At 40.7% G+C, this 15,340-nt stretch overlaps 2 protein-coding genes across 8 annotated transcripts in view; one reads left to right on the top strand and one right to left on the bottom strand.

The window, feature by feature from the left end:
• The window catches only part of LOC133542024 (dual specificity tyrosine-phosphorylation-regulated kinase 4-like), a 61,143-nt gene extending 46,625 nt beyond the window's left edge, over window positions 1-14,518 (top strand). Inside the window, exon 13 of one of the 2 annotated variants that reach the window (XM_061885813.1) lies at window positions 13,020-14,518. In XM_061885813.1, the coding sequence (XP_061741797.1) occupies window positions 13,020-13,102 (83 nt within the window). In that variant the 3' untranslated portion in view covers window positions 13,103-14,518. The remainder of the gene's footprint in view (window positions 1-13,019) is intronic. The other variant, XM_061885823.1, reaches the window with a different exon arrangement.
• Window positions 1-15,340, bottom strand: part of LOC133541975 (rap1 GTPase-activating protein 1-like) — a 397,810-nt gene that overhangs the window by 246,269 nt on the left and 136,201 nt on the right. The window lies entirely within an intron of this gene.

The following is a 15,340-nucleotide window of genomic DNA, read 5'->3' as shown; positions in this document are numbered from 1 at the left end:
AATGGTCTTGTTAATTGCCATCCATCCATTTCTACCGCTTATTCCCTTTTGGGATCGCGGGGGGCGCTGGCGCCTATCTCAGCTACAATCGGGCGGAATGTTAATGGTAACTTGTTAATTATATCTATATATCGCTTTTTCTCTAGTGACTCAAAGCGCTTTACATAGTGAAAGCCAATATCTAAGTTACATTTAAACCAGTGTGGGTGGCACTGGGAGCAGGTGGGTAAAGTGTCTTGCCCAAGGACACAACGGCAGTGACTAGGATGGTGGAAGCAGGGATCGAACCTTGAACCCTCAAGTTGCTGGCACGGCCACTCTACCAACCAAGCTATACTGCCCCATCTTTCAAAGGCAATCACGATACAAATCCTGGTATTGTTCCTGGCTATGTCATAAATAAGTTGAGAATGGTAACTTTTAGATGGACTAAGGTCTGACATATTTAATAACTTTACCGTTGGCAGTAGCCAGACCAAGATGGCGGTGTGTGTAACTGGCAACCTGGATGTGACACACGTGACAACCCTCACAAAGGGTTAATCAATGTCAATCAATGTTTACTTATGTAGCCCTAAATCACAAGTGTCTCAAAGGGCTGCACACGCCACAACAACATCATTGGTTCAGATCCCACATCAGGGTAAAAAAGTTGCTTCAATCAACATCTCTTTGGCCATCTCAGGGGATGTGAAAGAGACCATCCCGTCGGCCCATGGCCACAATTAAATGTATAAAATGTTCCTTGAATAAAATTGTTTTTTGAATGTTTTAATTAAAAACAATATTTATTAATGCACACTAAAGTACAGAAAATTGGTGCTGTTAAGTACCGGCATCGAGTCAAGGGATTTGGATCATATCGGTTCAAATGTGAAAGGTACCCATCCCAAAGTGGCTAATATCAGCATTTGATACACAGAAAAAGTGCAAATTGAAAGCATCACGTGAAGACAACAGCAGACCAGTGGCCTAGTGGTTAGAGTGTCCGCCCTGAGATGGGTAGGTCATGAGTTCAAACCCCGGCCGAGTCATATTAAAGACTATAAAAAATGGGATCCATTACATCCCTGCTTGACACTCAGCATCAAGGGTTGGAATTGGGGGTGAAATCACCAAAAATGATTCCTGGGCGCGGCCACCACTGCCGCTCACTGTTCCCCTCACCTCCCAGGGGGTGATCAAGGGTGATGGGTCAATTGCAGAGAACCATTTTGCCATACCTGGTGTGTGTGTGTGTGACAATCATTGGTACTTTAACTTAACTTAGATCAAACCTGTTTTTATGCTGACTGTGAAAGGAGACTATTGCTGCATTTGAAAAGGAACTTCAAGGCCTGATTTCCAACTTAGAAAACGAACAACTCAACTTTGGCAAAAGAAGCTCAAACTTGAAGTGTCAGTCTGCTCTACTTTTTCTGGATGAACTTCACTACTTATACGTAAAAAAATATAGTTTTTATTTCAAACCCCAAAAGCAGTGAAGTTGTCACGTTAAATAAAAAGAGAATACAATGATTTGCAAATCCTTTTCAACTTATATTCAATTGAATAGACTGCAAAGACAAGATATTTAACGTAGAAAATGGAAAACTTTGTTATTTTTTGGCAAATATTAGCTCATTTATGATTTGATGCCTGCAACATGTTTAAAAAAAGCTGGCACAAGTGGCAAAAAAGACTGAGAAAGTTGACAAATGCTAATCAAACACTTATTTGGAACATCCCACAGATGAACAGGCTGATTGGGAAGAGGTGGGTGCCATGATTGGGTATAAAAGCAGCTTCCATGAAATACTCAGTCATTTACGAACAAATGCCAGAGCAAATTGTCCAACAGATTAAGAACAACATTTCTCAACAAGCTATTGTAAGGAATTTAGGGATATCACCATCTACTTTCCGTAATATCATAAGGTTCAGAGAATCGTGAGAAATCCCTGCATGTAAGTCATGATATTATGCACCTTCGATCCCTCAGGCGGTACTGCATCAAAAAGCGACACAAATGTGTAAAGGATATCACCACATGGGCTCAGGAGCACATCATAAAAACACTGTCAGTAACTAAAGTTGGTCGCTACATCTGTAAGTGCAAGTTAAAACTCTTCTATGCAAAGTCAAAGCCGTTTATCGACAACACCTAGAAACACAGCCGGCTTTGCTGCGCCCAAGCTCATCTAAGATGGACTGATGCAAAGTGGAAAAGTGTTTTCTGGTCTGACGAGTCCACATTTCAAATTGTTTTTGGAAACTGTGGACATTGTGTCCCCCGGACCAAAGAGGAAAAGAACCATCCGGATTGTTCTAGGCGCAAAGTGTAAAAGGCAGCATGCGTGATGGTATGGGGGTGTATTAGTGCCCAAGGCATGGGTAACTTACACACCTGTGAAGGCACCATTAATGCTGAAAAGGTACATACAGGTTTTGGAGCAACATATGTTGCCATCCAAGCAACGTCATCATGGACGCCCCTGCTTATTTCAGCAAGACAATGCCAAGCCTCGTGTTACTACAACGTCGCTTCGTAATAAAAGAGTGCAGGTACTAGACTGGCCTGCCTGTAGTGTAGACCTGTCTCCCATTGAACATGTGTGGAGCAATATGAAGCCTAAATACCACAATGGAGACCCCGGACTGTTGAACTATTAAGCTGTACATCAAGCAAAAATGGAAAATAATTCCGTCTGAAAAGCTTCAAAAATGTGTCTCCTCCGTTCCCAGTGTTGTTAAAAGGAAAGGCCATGTAACACATTGGTAAAAATGCCCCTGTGACAACTTTTTTGCAATGTATTGCCACTAAATTGTAAGTTAAAGGCCTACTGAAATGAGATTTTCTTATTTAAACGGGGATAGCAGGTCCATTCTACTTGTCATACTTGATCATTTCGTGATATTGCCATATTTTTGCTGAAAGGATTTATTAGAGAACATCGACAATAAAGTTCACAACTTTTTCTCGCTAATAAAAAAGCTTTGCCTGTACCGGAAGTGGCAGACAATGTGCGCGTGACGTCACAGGTTGTGGAGCTCCTCACATCCTCTCATTGTTTACAATCATGGCCACCAGCAGCGAGAGCGATTCGGACCGAGAAAGCGATGATTTCCCCATAAATTTGAGCGAGGATGAAAGATTCGTGGTAGGGCTGGGCGATACATCGATATATACGATATATCGCGGGTTTGTCTTTGTGCGATGAAGAAAATGACTATATCGTAAAATTCGAGTATACGTTCTCACGTAGGACTTTTAGCTGCGGGCGTACACTTCAGGCTCTTCTCGCTCTTTCCTGGGTCTCCTCCTCACAGACAAGCAGGCGCACATTCTTACATACATCACAAACTGTCACGTCACACGTCACATACACGCCCTCGCCCAGCAGAGAGGTAGCGGCGTGGCTAACGTTAGCTGCTAACTTAGCCGTACGAGAGAAAGATGGTGCGGATCTGGCAACAAATGAAGGAATACTTAATTCCCAATAAAAACAGCAGGGTTTCCATCATCTGGCGGTGGTTCGGCTTCAAAAGGGAATATGTCGAACAAACAACCGTAATTTGTCAAGTGTGGGGGGAAAAAGCATTGCTATAAAAAGTAGCATTACTGCTAATATGTAGCATCATTTGTAAAGTCACTCGCTAGAGAATGAAGAGGATTTCATAACTTTAGTAACATACCACACAGTGAAGGACGAATACTATTTGATTTCCTATTATGCAGCTCATTTTTATTTGACACTTAAAATGTCTATGACAATCTTGCAATTTATGTTTTGGAAATGTCCTGAATGTTTGTGCCATTGCTTAATAACTTTAATAAATACACTTTTGGTCAATTGACTTAGTTGTGATTTCCCTCTCTGCATGAAAGTTTAAAATTAGCATATATTAATGCAATATGAAGAAGAATGTTTTAATGTACACACATAGAATCATCAAACTGCTGTGATTATTTGCATCAAGTGTTCATTCAAGGCCAAGGCAAAATATCGTAATATATATCGTATATCGCGATATGGCCTAAAAATATCGCAATATTAAAAAAAGGAAATATCGCCCAGCCCTAATTTGTAGATGAGGAAAGTGACAGTGAAGGACTAGAAAGAAAAAAAAAAGACGAGGGCAGTGGGAGCGATTCAGATGTTGTTAGACACATTTACTCTTATCGTCTTATCTGCTTATTGTGTAACTAGTGTTTTAGTGAGATTATATAGTCATACCTAAACGTCAGAGGGGTGTGGCCACGGGTGTGGTGACCGCCAGTCTCTCCGAGGGAAGCCAGGTTTCTCAACGAGGCAAGGCAGCCGGTCTGAGATTTTTTTTTTTTCCCTCCACGGAGTAAGGATCAGACGGTCGGTGGCGGCCGGTGGGTGGAGGCAAGAAAGTCCACAGTTGCAGGAGTAACAACGCAAACTCTCCGCTCATGTCTACGGTAAGAGCCGAATGTAAACAAGGAAACCGCTTCCTACGTTCATCTTTCTTCTTTGACATCTCCATAATTCATTTAACAAATTGCAAACGATTCAGCAACACAAAAGTCCAGAATACTGTGCAATTATGCTATTAAAGCAGACCTCTTATAGCTGTGATCGGTGCTGGATCAAAATGTCCGCTACAATCCGTGATGTCACGCGCACGCTTCATCATACGCGTCATCATACCGCGACGTTTTCAACAGGACACCTCGCGCAAAATTTAAAATTGCAATTTAGTAAACTAACCCGGCCGTATTGGCATGTGTTGCAATGTTAAGATTTCATCATTGATATATAAACTATCAGACTGCATGGTCGGTATTAGTGGGTTTCAGTAGGCCTTTAATAATTATTTGCCCAAAAAGAATATGTTGTTTCTAATCTTGTCTTTGCAGTCTATTCAATTAAATATACGTTGAAAAGGATTTGCAAATCAATGTATTCTCTTTTTATTTACTATTTACACAACGGGACAACTGGTTTTGAGTTTTGTACTAGGGCAAATTCAGTAGATGATCCAATTCAAGCGAGGTCTTCCACAGAAGCAAAATAACCGCCAAGGTATCTAATTAGGTGCGATTAAAACAACATTGTCGTTAACAGTTAATGTACATTTTTGTTTTTTAATTAAGTCCGTGAAATGTCAGTAGCTGTTGATAAAGCCATCAGTGGTATTGCAGTGATGCTGACTCAGCAGTCCTGAGTGCTGCTCCAGCCAATGTAACACAATTAGTTCTGCTGTTGTGCAGTATAATGATCAAAAAGAGCGATGTCTTCCTTTCGAATTTCTCATGCACTCCAAGTCATTAGTTTGAGATCAACTTTTATTTTTTTTTATTTAGGAAATAACATCTCCTACATAAAGCTGGCTTCAAATTAAAGGGACATTTTATTTCAATTAAAACTTTTCTTAATTTTTTTTCATTATTTAAAAAAAAAAAAAAAATTAAAACTTTTTTCATCATTGCCGTCAGCGAAGGAAAAAAAATCAATTAAAACTTGTTCAAAGTTGTATTTTTGATACCAAAAAATATAATAAGAACAACACAGGCTAACTTGTGTTACCATTTGTGGTTTTAAAAAAAAAGCATAATTGTTTTTAAAGAATCTGTACTCTAAAGGCTATATTTTACTTAATTGCTAATTATATTGAATTACAAAAAAAAAATTCCACATGAGGAATTTAGTCTGGCATTCATTGGCTGATTACACTTACAAACGTGTTAGCGTATTAGCTATTGCTAACGACGAGCATCGTTACATTAGCGCGTTCAAATATGCATGAAAAGATTCCTACAGACATCACACATGGGAGGTTTAGTAGGTAAGAATTGTTTTAGTTGTATTGTAAAACTTACAAACGTTGCTTGGAGTGATAAATGAAGAATGCATACGAGTAGAGAGGCTATGGACGGCAAGAACAGTGTTTTTCAATCACTGTGCCGCGTGAGATACAGTCTGGTGTGCCATGGGAGATCATCTAAATTCACCTATTTGGGTTAAAAATATTTACGCGAACCAGTAATTATAGTCTGCAAATGATGTGTTGTTGTTGAGTGTCGGTGCTTTCTAGAGCCCGGCAGAGTAACCGTGTAATAGTCTTTCATATTAGTAGGTGGCAGCTGGTAGCTATTTGCTTTGTAGGTGTCAGAAACAGCGGGAGGCAGCGTGCAGGTAAAAAGGTGTTTATTGCTTAAGCCAAAAATAAACAAAAGGTGAAGGCCCCTAAGAAAAGGCACAGAGGCTTAGGGAAGGCTATGCAGAACGAAACTCAAACTGAACTGACTAAAAAGTAAACCAAAACAGAATGCTGGCCGACTGCAAAGACTTACTGTGGAGCCAAGATGGCGTCCACAAAGGACATCAGAACATGATCAGTGGCCTAGTGGTTAGAGTGTCCACCCTGAGATCGGTAGGTCATGAGTTCAAACCCCGATGGAGTCATACCGAAGACTACAAAAATGTGGGCCATTATCCCTGCTTGGCACTCAGCATCAAAGGTTGGTCGCCTCACCTCCCAGGGGGTGATCAAGGGTGATGGGTAAAATGCCAGAGAATCATTTTGCCACACCTAGTGTGTGTGTGTGACAATCATGGGTACTTTAACTTTAACATGATAATCAACAATGTCCCCACAAAGAAGCATAAAAATAACTGAAAGATTCTTGATTGCTAAAACAAAGTAGATGCGGGAAATATTGCTGAAAGGAAGACATGAAACTGCTACAGGAAAATACAAAAAAAAAGGAGCGCAAGACAAGAAGTAAAACTCCACAGGAAAACCACAAAAAAGTGTTGTGATCCGCTCCCCGGATCATATTACGTTTAGGTTTTTGAGTCTTTTTGTATAATGTTCTGTTAGTGTTTGACTTCTTTAGTTCCTGGTTGTACTTCCTTGTTTATTTTGTCACCATGGTTACTCATTGTTTTCACCTGCCGCTTGCTCCTGACGTGCACGTGTGTTGTGATTACTTTCTTTATTTGAGCCTGCCTTCTCCCGTCAGTCTGTCTCGGTTCCTTGTTTGCGGTAGGCTACAGTCACGTTTATGTTTCTGATTCCAGTCTCTGTGCTAAGTAATAGCCTTAGCTTCCCGTGCGTTTGGCACGCTGTCTTTTTGTTTCTAGACTCCTTGCTAAGTTTTAGCCTTAGCTTCCCGTGCGTTCGGCGGGTAGTTCTTTTGTTTGTTTCTGTCTGCTTATACTGTGTATTATTTATTAAATCTTCCTACCTTTTACGTTTTCGTCCGGAGTGTCCTTTGCATCCTTGGGGAGAACAAAAACGCGCATCACCATGCACCCCGAGCGTGACAGAAGGAACCGAGCACGACAGAAGGAACCGAGCACCTCGTTCCTAAGCATTGGACCGCAAGGAGTCTTCGCATCGCCGTCAGGACGCGTCGCTCCCGAAGACTCCTCCTCCGGACTGCAACACGCCAAGAACAGCCCAATAATCCCGTCATTATTTTTCCAAACAATCTCCCGACTGGGCTGTAAGCCAGAGAGAAATCGGCGCTGTTAACATTTTGCTGCTTCCTTGTGATGATGTCATCACGCACACTAGCGATAACATCATACACCAAGATTTTTTACTCCCTTTGTCAGCCACCTACTTGAGAATTTATTTCTGGAAAAAATCCTTATGAAAAGATTTTCTCTCGATTTAGATTTTTTCAGTCCCAGTCGCCTTCTGTTTTCAAGTTCAGCCCCCAATTATTTTGGCCCCAACCCTTATAGCTCAAGCTCCGCCCACTCCTCAGTCACCTTTACTCCCTGCCCCAACTTTGCCAGATATCGAGACACACCTTGAAAAATACAGTCCTGCTTGGGTAGATGAGTGGTACTGGAGGGTTCTTATCGAACTGAAGCTGGAGGAACAAGCCCAAGCGGCAAATAACACTTCACCCGCTATTGGGAAGAGTTATAGACATTCTGGACAATCAAAAGAGAGGACTCTACCCCCCTCCTGACCTCCCTCCACCCACCCTTAAGGACAATTCCAGACCACGAGGCGCGTGTCTGGTGTCTGCTTCCAAGTCTGGTTTCCACACCAGCACCTGACCCAAGTCTGGTTTCCACACCAGCACCTGACCCAAGTCTGGTTTCCACACCAGCACCCGCTCAAAGGCTGGTTCCCACACCAGCACCCGACCCAAGTCTGGTTTCCACACCAGCACCCGCTCCAAGGCTGGTTCCCACACCAGCACCCGCTCCAAGGCTGATTCCCACACCTGCACCCGCTCCAAGGCTGATTTCTACACCAGCACCCGCTCCAAGGCTGGTTCCCACACCAGCACCCGCTCCAAGGCTGGTTCCCACACCAGCATTTGCCCCAAGGCTGGAGCCCACACCACCCGCTCCAAGGCTGGAGCCCACACCGGCACCTGCTTCCTCGGCGACGACCGCTTTGCCTCCTGCTTCCACGGCGACGACTCCGCCTCCTGCTTCCACGGCGACGACGACTCCGCCTCTTGCCTCCACGGCGACTCCGCCTCCTGCCTCCACGGCGACGGCGACTCCGCCTCCTGCTTCCACGGCGACAACGGCTCCTGCTTCCACGGCGACGACGGCGCCACCTCTCCTGCTTCCACGGCGACGATGGCACCGCCTTCTGCTTCCACGGCAACGACGACTCCGCCTTCTGCTTCCACGTTATGACGACTACGCCTCCTGTTTCCTCGGCGACCTCCAACTGGCCTGCTGCGCAGGCAGCAATCAGGGGCCTGCAGGCATCCCTCTCAGAGGTCAGTGTATGGACGCCAGTGGCGCAAACAGCAGCAACAGTAAAACACACCGGCTGCTCAACTTCTGGCGCCACTCACACCCACCTTCTCAGTGGCCACCAATGTGGCCTTTTTGAGGTAATCTGCTTCGAAAATTGCGGCAGCGGCGTTCCATTCGCTGCCGCCACCTGACTTGTCCCCGGTGGATTCGGGGACACATGGCCTGGCGACCCTCCGCCCTCCCTTTACTCATGTACTGTCTTATAGTTGGGGGGGGGTTTAAGCTATTTTCTGGGACATCTGGAATCTGTCCCTTATTAAATCGTCCTACCGTTTATAATTTTCGTCCGGAGTGTCCTTTGCATCCTTGGGGAGAACAAAAACGGGCATCACCATGCGCCCAGAGCGTGACAAAAAGTCCAAATAAGTCATGGTGTGATGTGACAGGTGGTGACAGTACACCTACTTTGATACAAGAGCTTTGATTGATTGATTGATACTTTTATTAGTAGATTGCACAGTTCAGTACATATTCCGTACAATTGACCACTAAATGGTAACACCCGAAAAAGTTTTTCAACTTGTTTAAGAACACCACACCTACTGTGAAGCATGGGGGGACAGGACGATTGATCCGTGTTAAGAAAAGAATGAATGGGGCCATGGCCATGTATCGTGAGATTTTGAGCCAAAACCTCCTTCCATCAGTGAGAGCTTTGAATGGTTGACCAAATACTTATTTTCCACCATAATTTACAAATAAATTCTTAAAAATTCCTACAATGAGAATTCCTGGATTTTTTTTCACATTCTGTCTCTCACAGTTGGAGTGTACCTATGATGAAATTTACAGACCTCGGTCATCATTTTAAGTGGGAGAACTTGCACAATCGGTGGCTGACTAAATACTTTTTTGCCTCACTGTATACTCCAGAGCAACTTATGTGTGAAATTATTAACACATTACCGTAAAATATCAAATAATATTATTTATCTCATTCGCGTGAGCGACGAAGAAAATGTCCGCAATCGTCACACACACATCAGCAATCGTCACACACACGCCAACCAATAACAATTCGACGGGGGCGCGTCATGGCAGTAGTGCATTGTGGGTCATGATATGCAAACTGCTATACGCTACTGCCAGAGCTATTAAAATTGATCACATCAACATTGGCGGTAACTTATAAAAACTGACAAGGACTGAACTAAATTGGCACCGAAAAGGAAGTCATACTGCAAATTACAAGCTGGACGTAGTGAAATATGCTGCATGGAACAGCAATCGAGCAGCAGAAAGAAAGGACGCTAGCGGGGGGCATACCAGAGGCCACACCAAGGAAGAAGGTTTCATCGGATTTAGCGATCGGGAGCGACAGATTGTTTGGTAAACCTTTAGCATGTTCTATATGTTATAGTTATTTGAATGACTCTTGCCATGATGTGTTGCGTTAACTTACCAGGCATGTTCTCAGTTGGTTATTTGTGCGTCATATGGCGTACACTTATACAGCCTGTTGTTCTCTATTCTTTATTTATTTGAAATTGTCTTTCATATGTCTGTTCTTGGTGTTGGGTTTCATCAAATAAATTTCCCCCCAAAATGCGACGTATATATGTGTTTTCCCTTCTTTATTTTGCATTTTCAGACAGTGCAGCGTATACTCCGGAGCGACTTATAGTCCCAAAAATACGGTATTCAGGTTTGGAAGCTGTAACATAAAAAAATGACGAAAAAAAGATTTCACATTGTCATTACGGAGTATTGTGTGGAATTTTGAGGACAAAAACGAATGTTTTCCACTTTGGGTGTTGTAACATAATAAAATGTGGAAAACGTGATTTTACGTTGTCATTATGGGGTATTGTGTGTAGAATTTTGAGGACAAAAAATGTAATGTGTTCCTTTTTTGGAGGTTGTATCATAATAAATTATGGAAAAAGTGATTTCACATTGTCATTATGGGGTGTTGTGTGTAGAATTTTGAGGACAGAAATGTATGTATTCCTTTTTGGAGGCTGCAACATAGGAACATGTGGAAAAATAGATTTCAAATTGTCATTATGGGGTGCTTATCTCAGCTACAATCCCAGAGGGAATAAGCAGTAGAAAATGAATGGATGGATTATGGGGTATTGTGTGTAGAATTTTGAGGACAAAAATTGAATGTATTCTTTCTTGGAGACTAACATAAGAAAAAATGGAAAAAGTGATTTCACATTGTCATTATGGGACATTGTGTGTAGAATTTTAAAGGGAAAAAAATGTGTGTAGAATTTTAAAGGGAAAAATGAATGTATTCCTTTTTGGAGGCTGTAACATAAGAACATGTGGAAAAAGGGATTTCACAGTGTCATTATAGGATTTTATTTGTAGAATGTTGAGGACATAAATGAATGTATACCTTTTTAGAAGCTGTAACATAAGAACATGTGGAAAAAGTGATTTCACATTGTCATTATGTGGTATTGCGTGTCGAATTTTGAGGACATAAATGAATGTATTCCTTTTTGGAGGCTGTGACATAAGAACATGTGGAAAAAGTGATTCTGCATTGTCATTATGGGGCTTTGTTTGTAGAATTTTGAGGACAAAAATGAATGTATTCCTTTTTGTAGGCTGTAAAATGAGAACATGTGGAAAAAGTGATTTCACATTGTCATTATAGGGTTTTGTTTGTAGAATTTCTGAGGACAAAATGAATGTTTTCTTTTATGGAGTCTGTAACATAAGAAAATGTGGAAAAGGGATTTCACATTGTCAATATGGAGTAGTGTGTGTAAAATTTAATATATTCCTTTTTAGAGACTGCAACATAGTACAATGTGGTTAAAGTGATTTCAAATTTTTATTAGGGGGTATCGTGTGCAGAATTTTGAGGAACAAAAAATAATGTATTCCTTTTTGGAGACTCTTAACACGGGGGTCGGGAACATTTTTGTACGAGAGAGCCATGAAAGCCAAATATTTTAGAATGTATTTCCGTGAGAGCCATATAATATTTTTAACACTGAAAACAATTAAATGCGTACATTTTTAAGTAAGACCAACATTTTTTGAGAATAATAAGTCTCTTATTCTTTTTAATAACATTGTTATTGGGGCGGTACATCTCAGATGGTAGCGTGGCCGTGCCAGCAACTTGAGGGTTCCAGGTTCAATCCCTGCTCCCGCCATCCTAGTCACTGCCGTTGTGTCCTTGGGCAAGACACTTTTCCCACCTGCTCCCAGTGCCACCCACACTGGTTTAAATGTAACTTAGATATTGGGTTTCACAATGTAAACGCTTTGAGTCACTAGAGAAAAAGGACTATATAAATATAATTCACTTCACAATATAATTCACTTATTCCAAAGCTAACCAATAATAAATATAATACTTCTCACCATTAATGCGACTTCTTGAACAGGTGTGATAGAAAATGGATGGTTGGATTAAAATGCATGAGAATGTCTTATCTTTCGAACGTTATTTTTAACACTGTGATTATCAGCGGAATTATTCATTACTTATCATGTTAAGCAATGCCAGCTAAGATTTATCTGAGAGCCAGATGCAGTCATCAAAAGAGCCACATCCGGTTCTAGAGCCACAGGTTCCCTACCCCTGCTCTAACATAAGAAAATGTGGGAAAAGTGATTTCACGTTGTCATTATGGGGTATTGTGTGTAGAACTTTGGTAACCAAAATTAATATTCTTTTTTGGAGGCTGTCACAAAAGAAAATGTGGAAAAAGTGACTTTTCATTGTCATCACAGGGTTTTGTGTGTAGAATTTTAAGGACAAAAATAGATTTATTTTTTTTGGAGGCTGTAACATAAGAAAATGTGGAAAATGTTATATTACATTGGCATTATGGGGTATTGCGTGTAGAATTTTGAGGACAAAAATGAATGTATTCTTTTTTGGAGGCTGTAAGAAAAGAACATTTTGAAAAAGTGATTTTTCATTGTCATCATAGGGTTTTGTGTGTAGAATTTTAAGGACAAAAATAGATTTATTTTTTTGGAGGCTGTAACATAAGAAAATGTGGAAAAAGTTATTTTACATTGGCATTATGGGGTATTGCGTGTAGAATTTTGAGGACAAGAATGAATGTATTCCTTTTTGGAAGCTGTAACATAAGAACATGTAAAAAGTGAACACTGTAAGTCATGGCCCGGCTAGGATAATGAGTTATGGTCGTTAGGCACCAAGGGAATGGCAGCGTTGCTGTCTGCATAAAACTGAAGTGTCTACAGAAACATCATCTTGCAGAAATGAAACTCAGGTGCTGATATTTAACCTTCTGCCAATGAAAATGTCTCTTTTTTTGTGCTCAGACAACAAACCCACCATCAGCAGCTTACTGAAGCGAGAGAAGATTCCACCGCCGATGTTGCAGCCCACCACACTTTACAAATAACAGCAGGATATATCGCATCGGACGCCTTCTTGACGACCAGCTTTTTTTTTTTCATTTTAATTATAACCTACAGGCCAGATTGACAGATGCAGAATGCAAAATATTGCAGGAAAAAAAACAAAATGCTTGTACTGTGATTAATTTTCAGCATGTTGCTTTTCTTCACCCATTGGCGAGGAAAGTAACAAGTGTTTTGTTTTTCAAAGTAAGTGTAACTGCATAGGTCGATACTGGGAGGACCGCGGGTGTGAAGAGTGCCGAGCTTGCAAACGAGCTCAGGCAAACGCCGCAAAGTGAGTTTAAAACAAAAATGTTTAAAGCTGCAAGCAGCGAAGGAGCGACTCTGGGTTCACGCGTGACGCAGTGCGATCACGTCCTTCCCCCATGTCCCCCCCCCACCCCCGGGGCCCCGCCACCTGACTTACTTACTGGTAAGGCGGCCATCTTGGTGTTGTTCAGCCTGACACAAATGTTAATGTTGGCATGCTAACAGAATGAACCCAAGCAATATGGCTCTGAGGCATACGGCTCAAGAGGTTAGCATGTTAATAGTTAGCATGTGTCAAGTACCATGTTTTATGAATTTGAGGTATTTCGCTGCAAAAAAAAGTTTTTAAAATCATTTTAACAACCAGATAAAAAGTACCAGGCAGCACTTTTCTGCCTCATGTTATTAAAGTGACATGTATTTAATGCTATTGTCTCCATTGGGTCACGTTCATACCAGTGTGGGCTGAAGTGCCTTGCCCGAGGACACAAGGACAAAAAAGCCGGATTTGAACCAGGAACCCCTTAAGTTCCCGGATTGCCCCACCTCCATTTCTTGCTTCACTCAGGTAAAGGTGTTACTTTTTGTCTTTGAAAGAAAATACAAAGTAAAAGCAGCGACACTAAACACATTGCTATCTTATGTGACGTTATTTCCCCCAGAATGCAATGGTACAGACTGTCTATCCGTAATGCATTGCTCTGTTTGTTTTTGGATACTTTTAGTGTCTTTAATGTGTTTTTTTTCGTTAATAAAATGCATTACCTGATTGTTTGGAATGTTACTCGCAAACACTGTTAGTTTGAGGAAAAACAATGTTAACACCATGATTGTGGTTAAGTACGTGTTCCTGTTAAGTATGTGTTCCCGTTCAATGCTTGATTGTTTCCATCAGGCAGCAGTAAAAACAACCACTGTTTTAAAGAAAGTGCAGATTGTGATCATATAAATCAAAAGGTTATTAGATAAATCAGTGTACTCTTATATGTAAAGTAGATATGTATACTCTGTATACATATCTACATGTTAAATGTTCCATTGGCCCAATTACATGTGCCGCCGTAATCGTAAGTTATAATTATAATTGTCCCGTGATTTTTACTTTTCTTGTCCTGTTATTTCGATTTTCTCTTGCCTCGTAATTTTGACTTTTTGTCTCGTAATTTTTGATTTTCTTGTCTCGTAATTTTCTACTTTCTTGTATCGTGATTTTTACTTTTGTCTCATAATTTTGACTTTTTTCACTATATTTTGACTTTCTTGTGTGTTATTTTTGACTTTTTTGTCTCGTAATTTCACCTTTTTTCTCGTAATTTTCAACTTTCTTGTCTCGTAATTTTCTACTCTCTTGTCTCGTAATTTCGACTTCTGTCTGGTATTTTCAATTTTTTCGTCTCAAAAATTTTACTTTTGTCTTGCAATTTCGACTTATCTTGTCCCGTTATTTCGACTTATCTTGTCCCGTTATTTCGACTTTCTCGTCTCGTAATTTTGTACTTTCTTCTCGTAATTTTGACTTTTGTCTCGTAATTTTGACATTTTTGTCATAATTTTGACTTTCTTGTATGCGATTATCGACATTTTGGTCTGGTAATTTTAACTCTTTTTCTTAATTTTGACTTTTTTGTTTCGTAATTTTGACTTGTTTGTCTCGTAATTTCGACTTTTTGGTCTAGTAATTCGGACTTTTGTCTCGTAATTTTGATTTTTTTGGTTGATAATTTTGACTTTTTTGGTTGATGATTTCGACTTTCTTGTCTCGTAGTTTGGACTTTCTTGTCTCGTAGCTTCCGCTTTTTTGTCTCATAATTTCAACTTTTTTGTGTTTTAATTTTGACTGTTTCTTAATTTCGATGTTTTTGTTTCGTAGTTTGAATTTTGTCTTGAAAAGTTGACTTTTTTGTCTCGTAATTTTGATTTCCTTGTGTCATGATTTCGACTTTTTGTCTCATAATTTTGACTTTTTTGCT

The sequence above is a fragment of the Nerophis ophidion genome, linkage group LG02, assembly GCF_033978795.1.
Source record: "Nerophis ophidion isolate RoL-2023_Sa linkage group LG02, RoL_Noph_v1.0, whole genome shotgun sequence".
Taxonomy (NCBI): Eukaryota; Metazoa; Chordata; class Actinopteri; order Syngnathiformes; family Syngnathidae; genus Nerophis; species Nerophis ophidion.
This window is presented reverse-complemented; position numbering and strand designations above follow the sequence as displayed.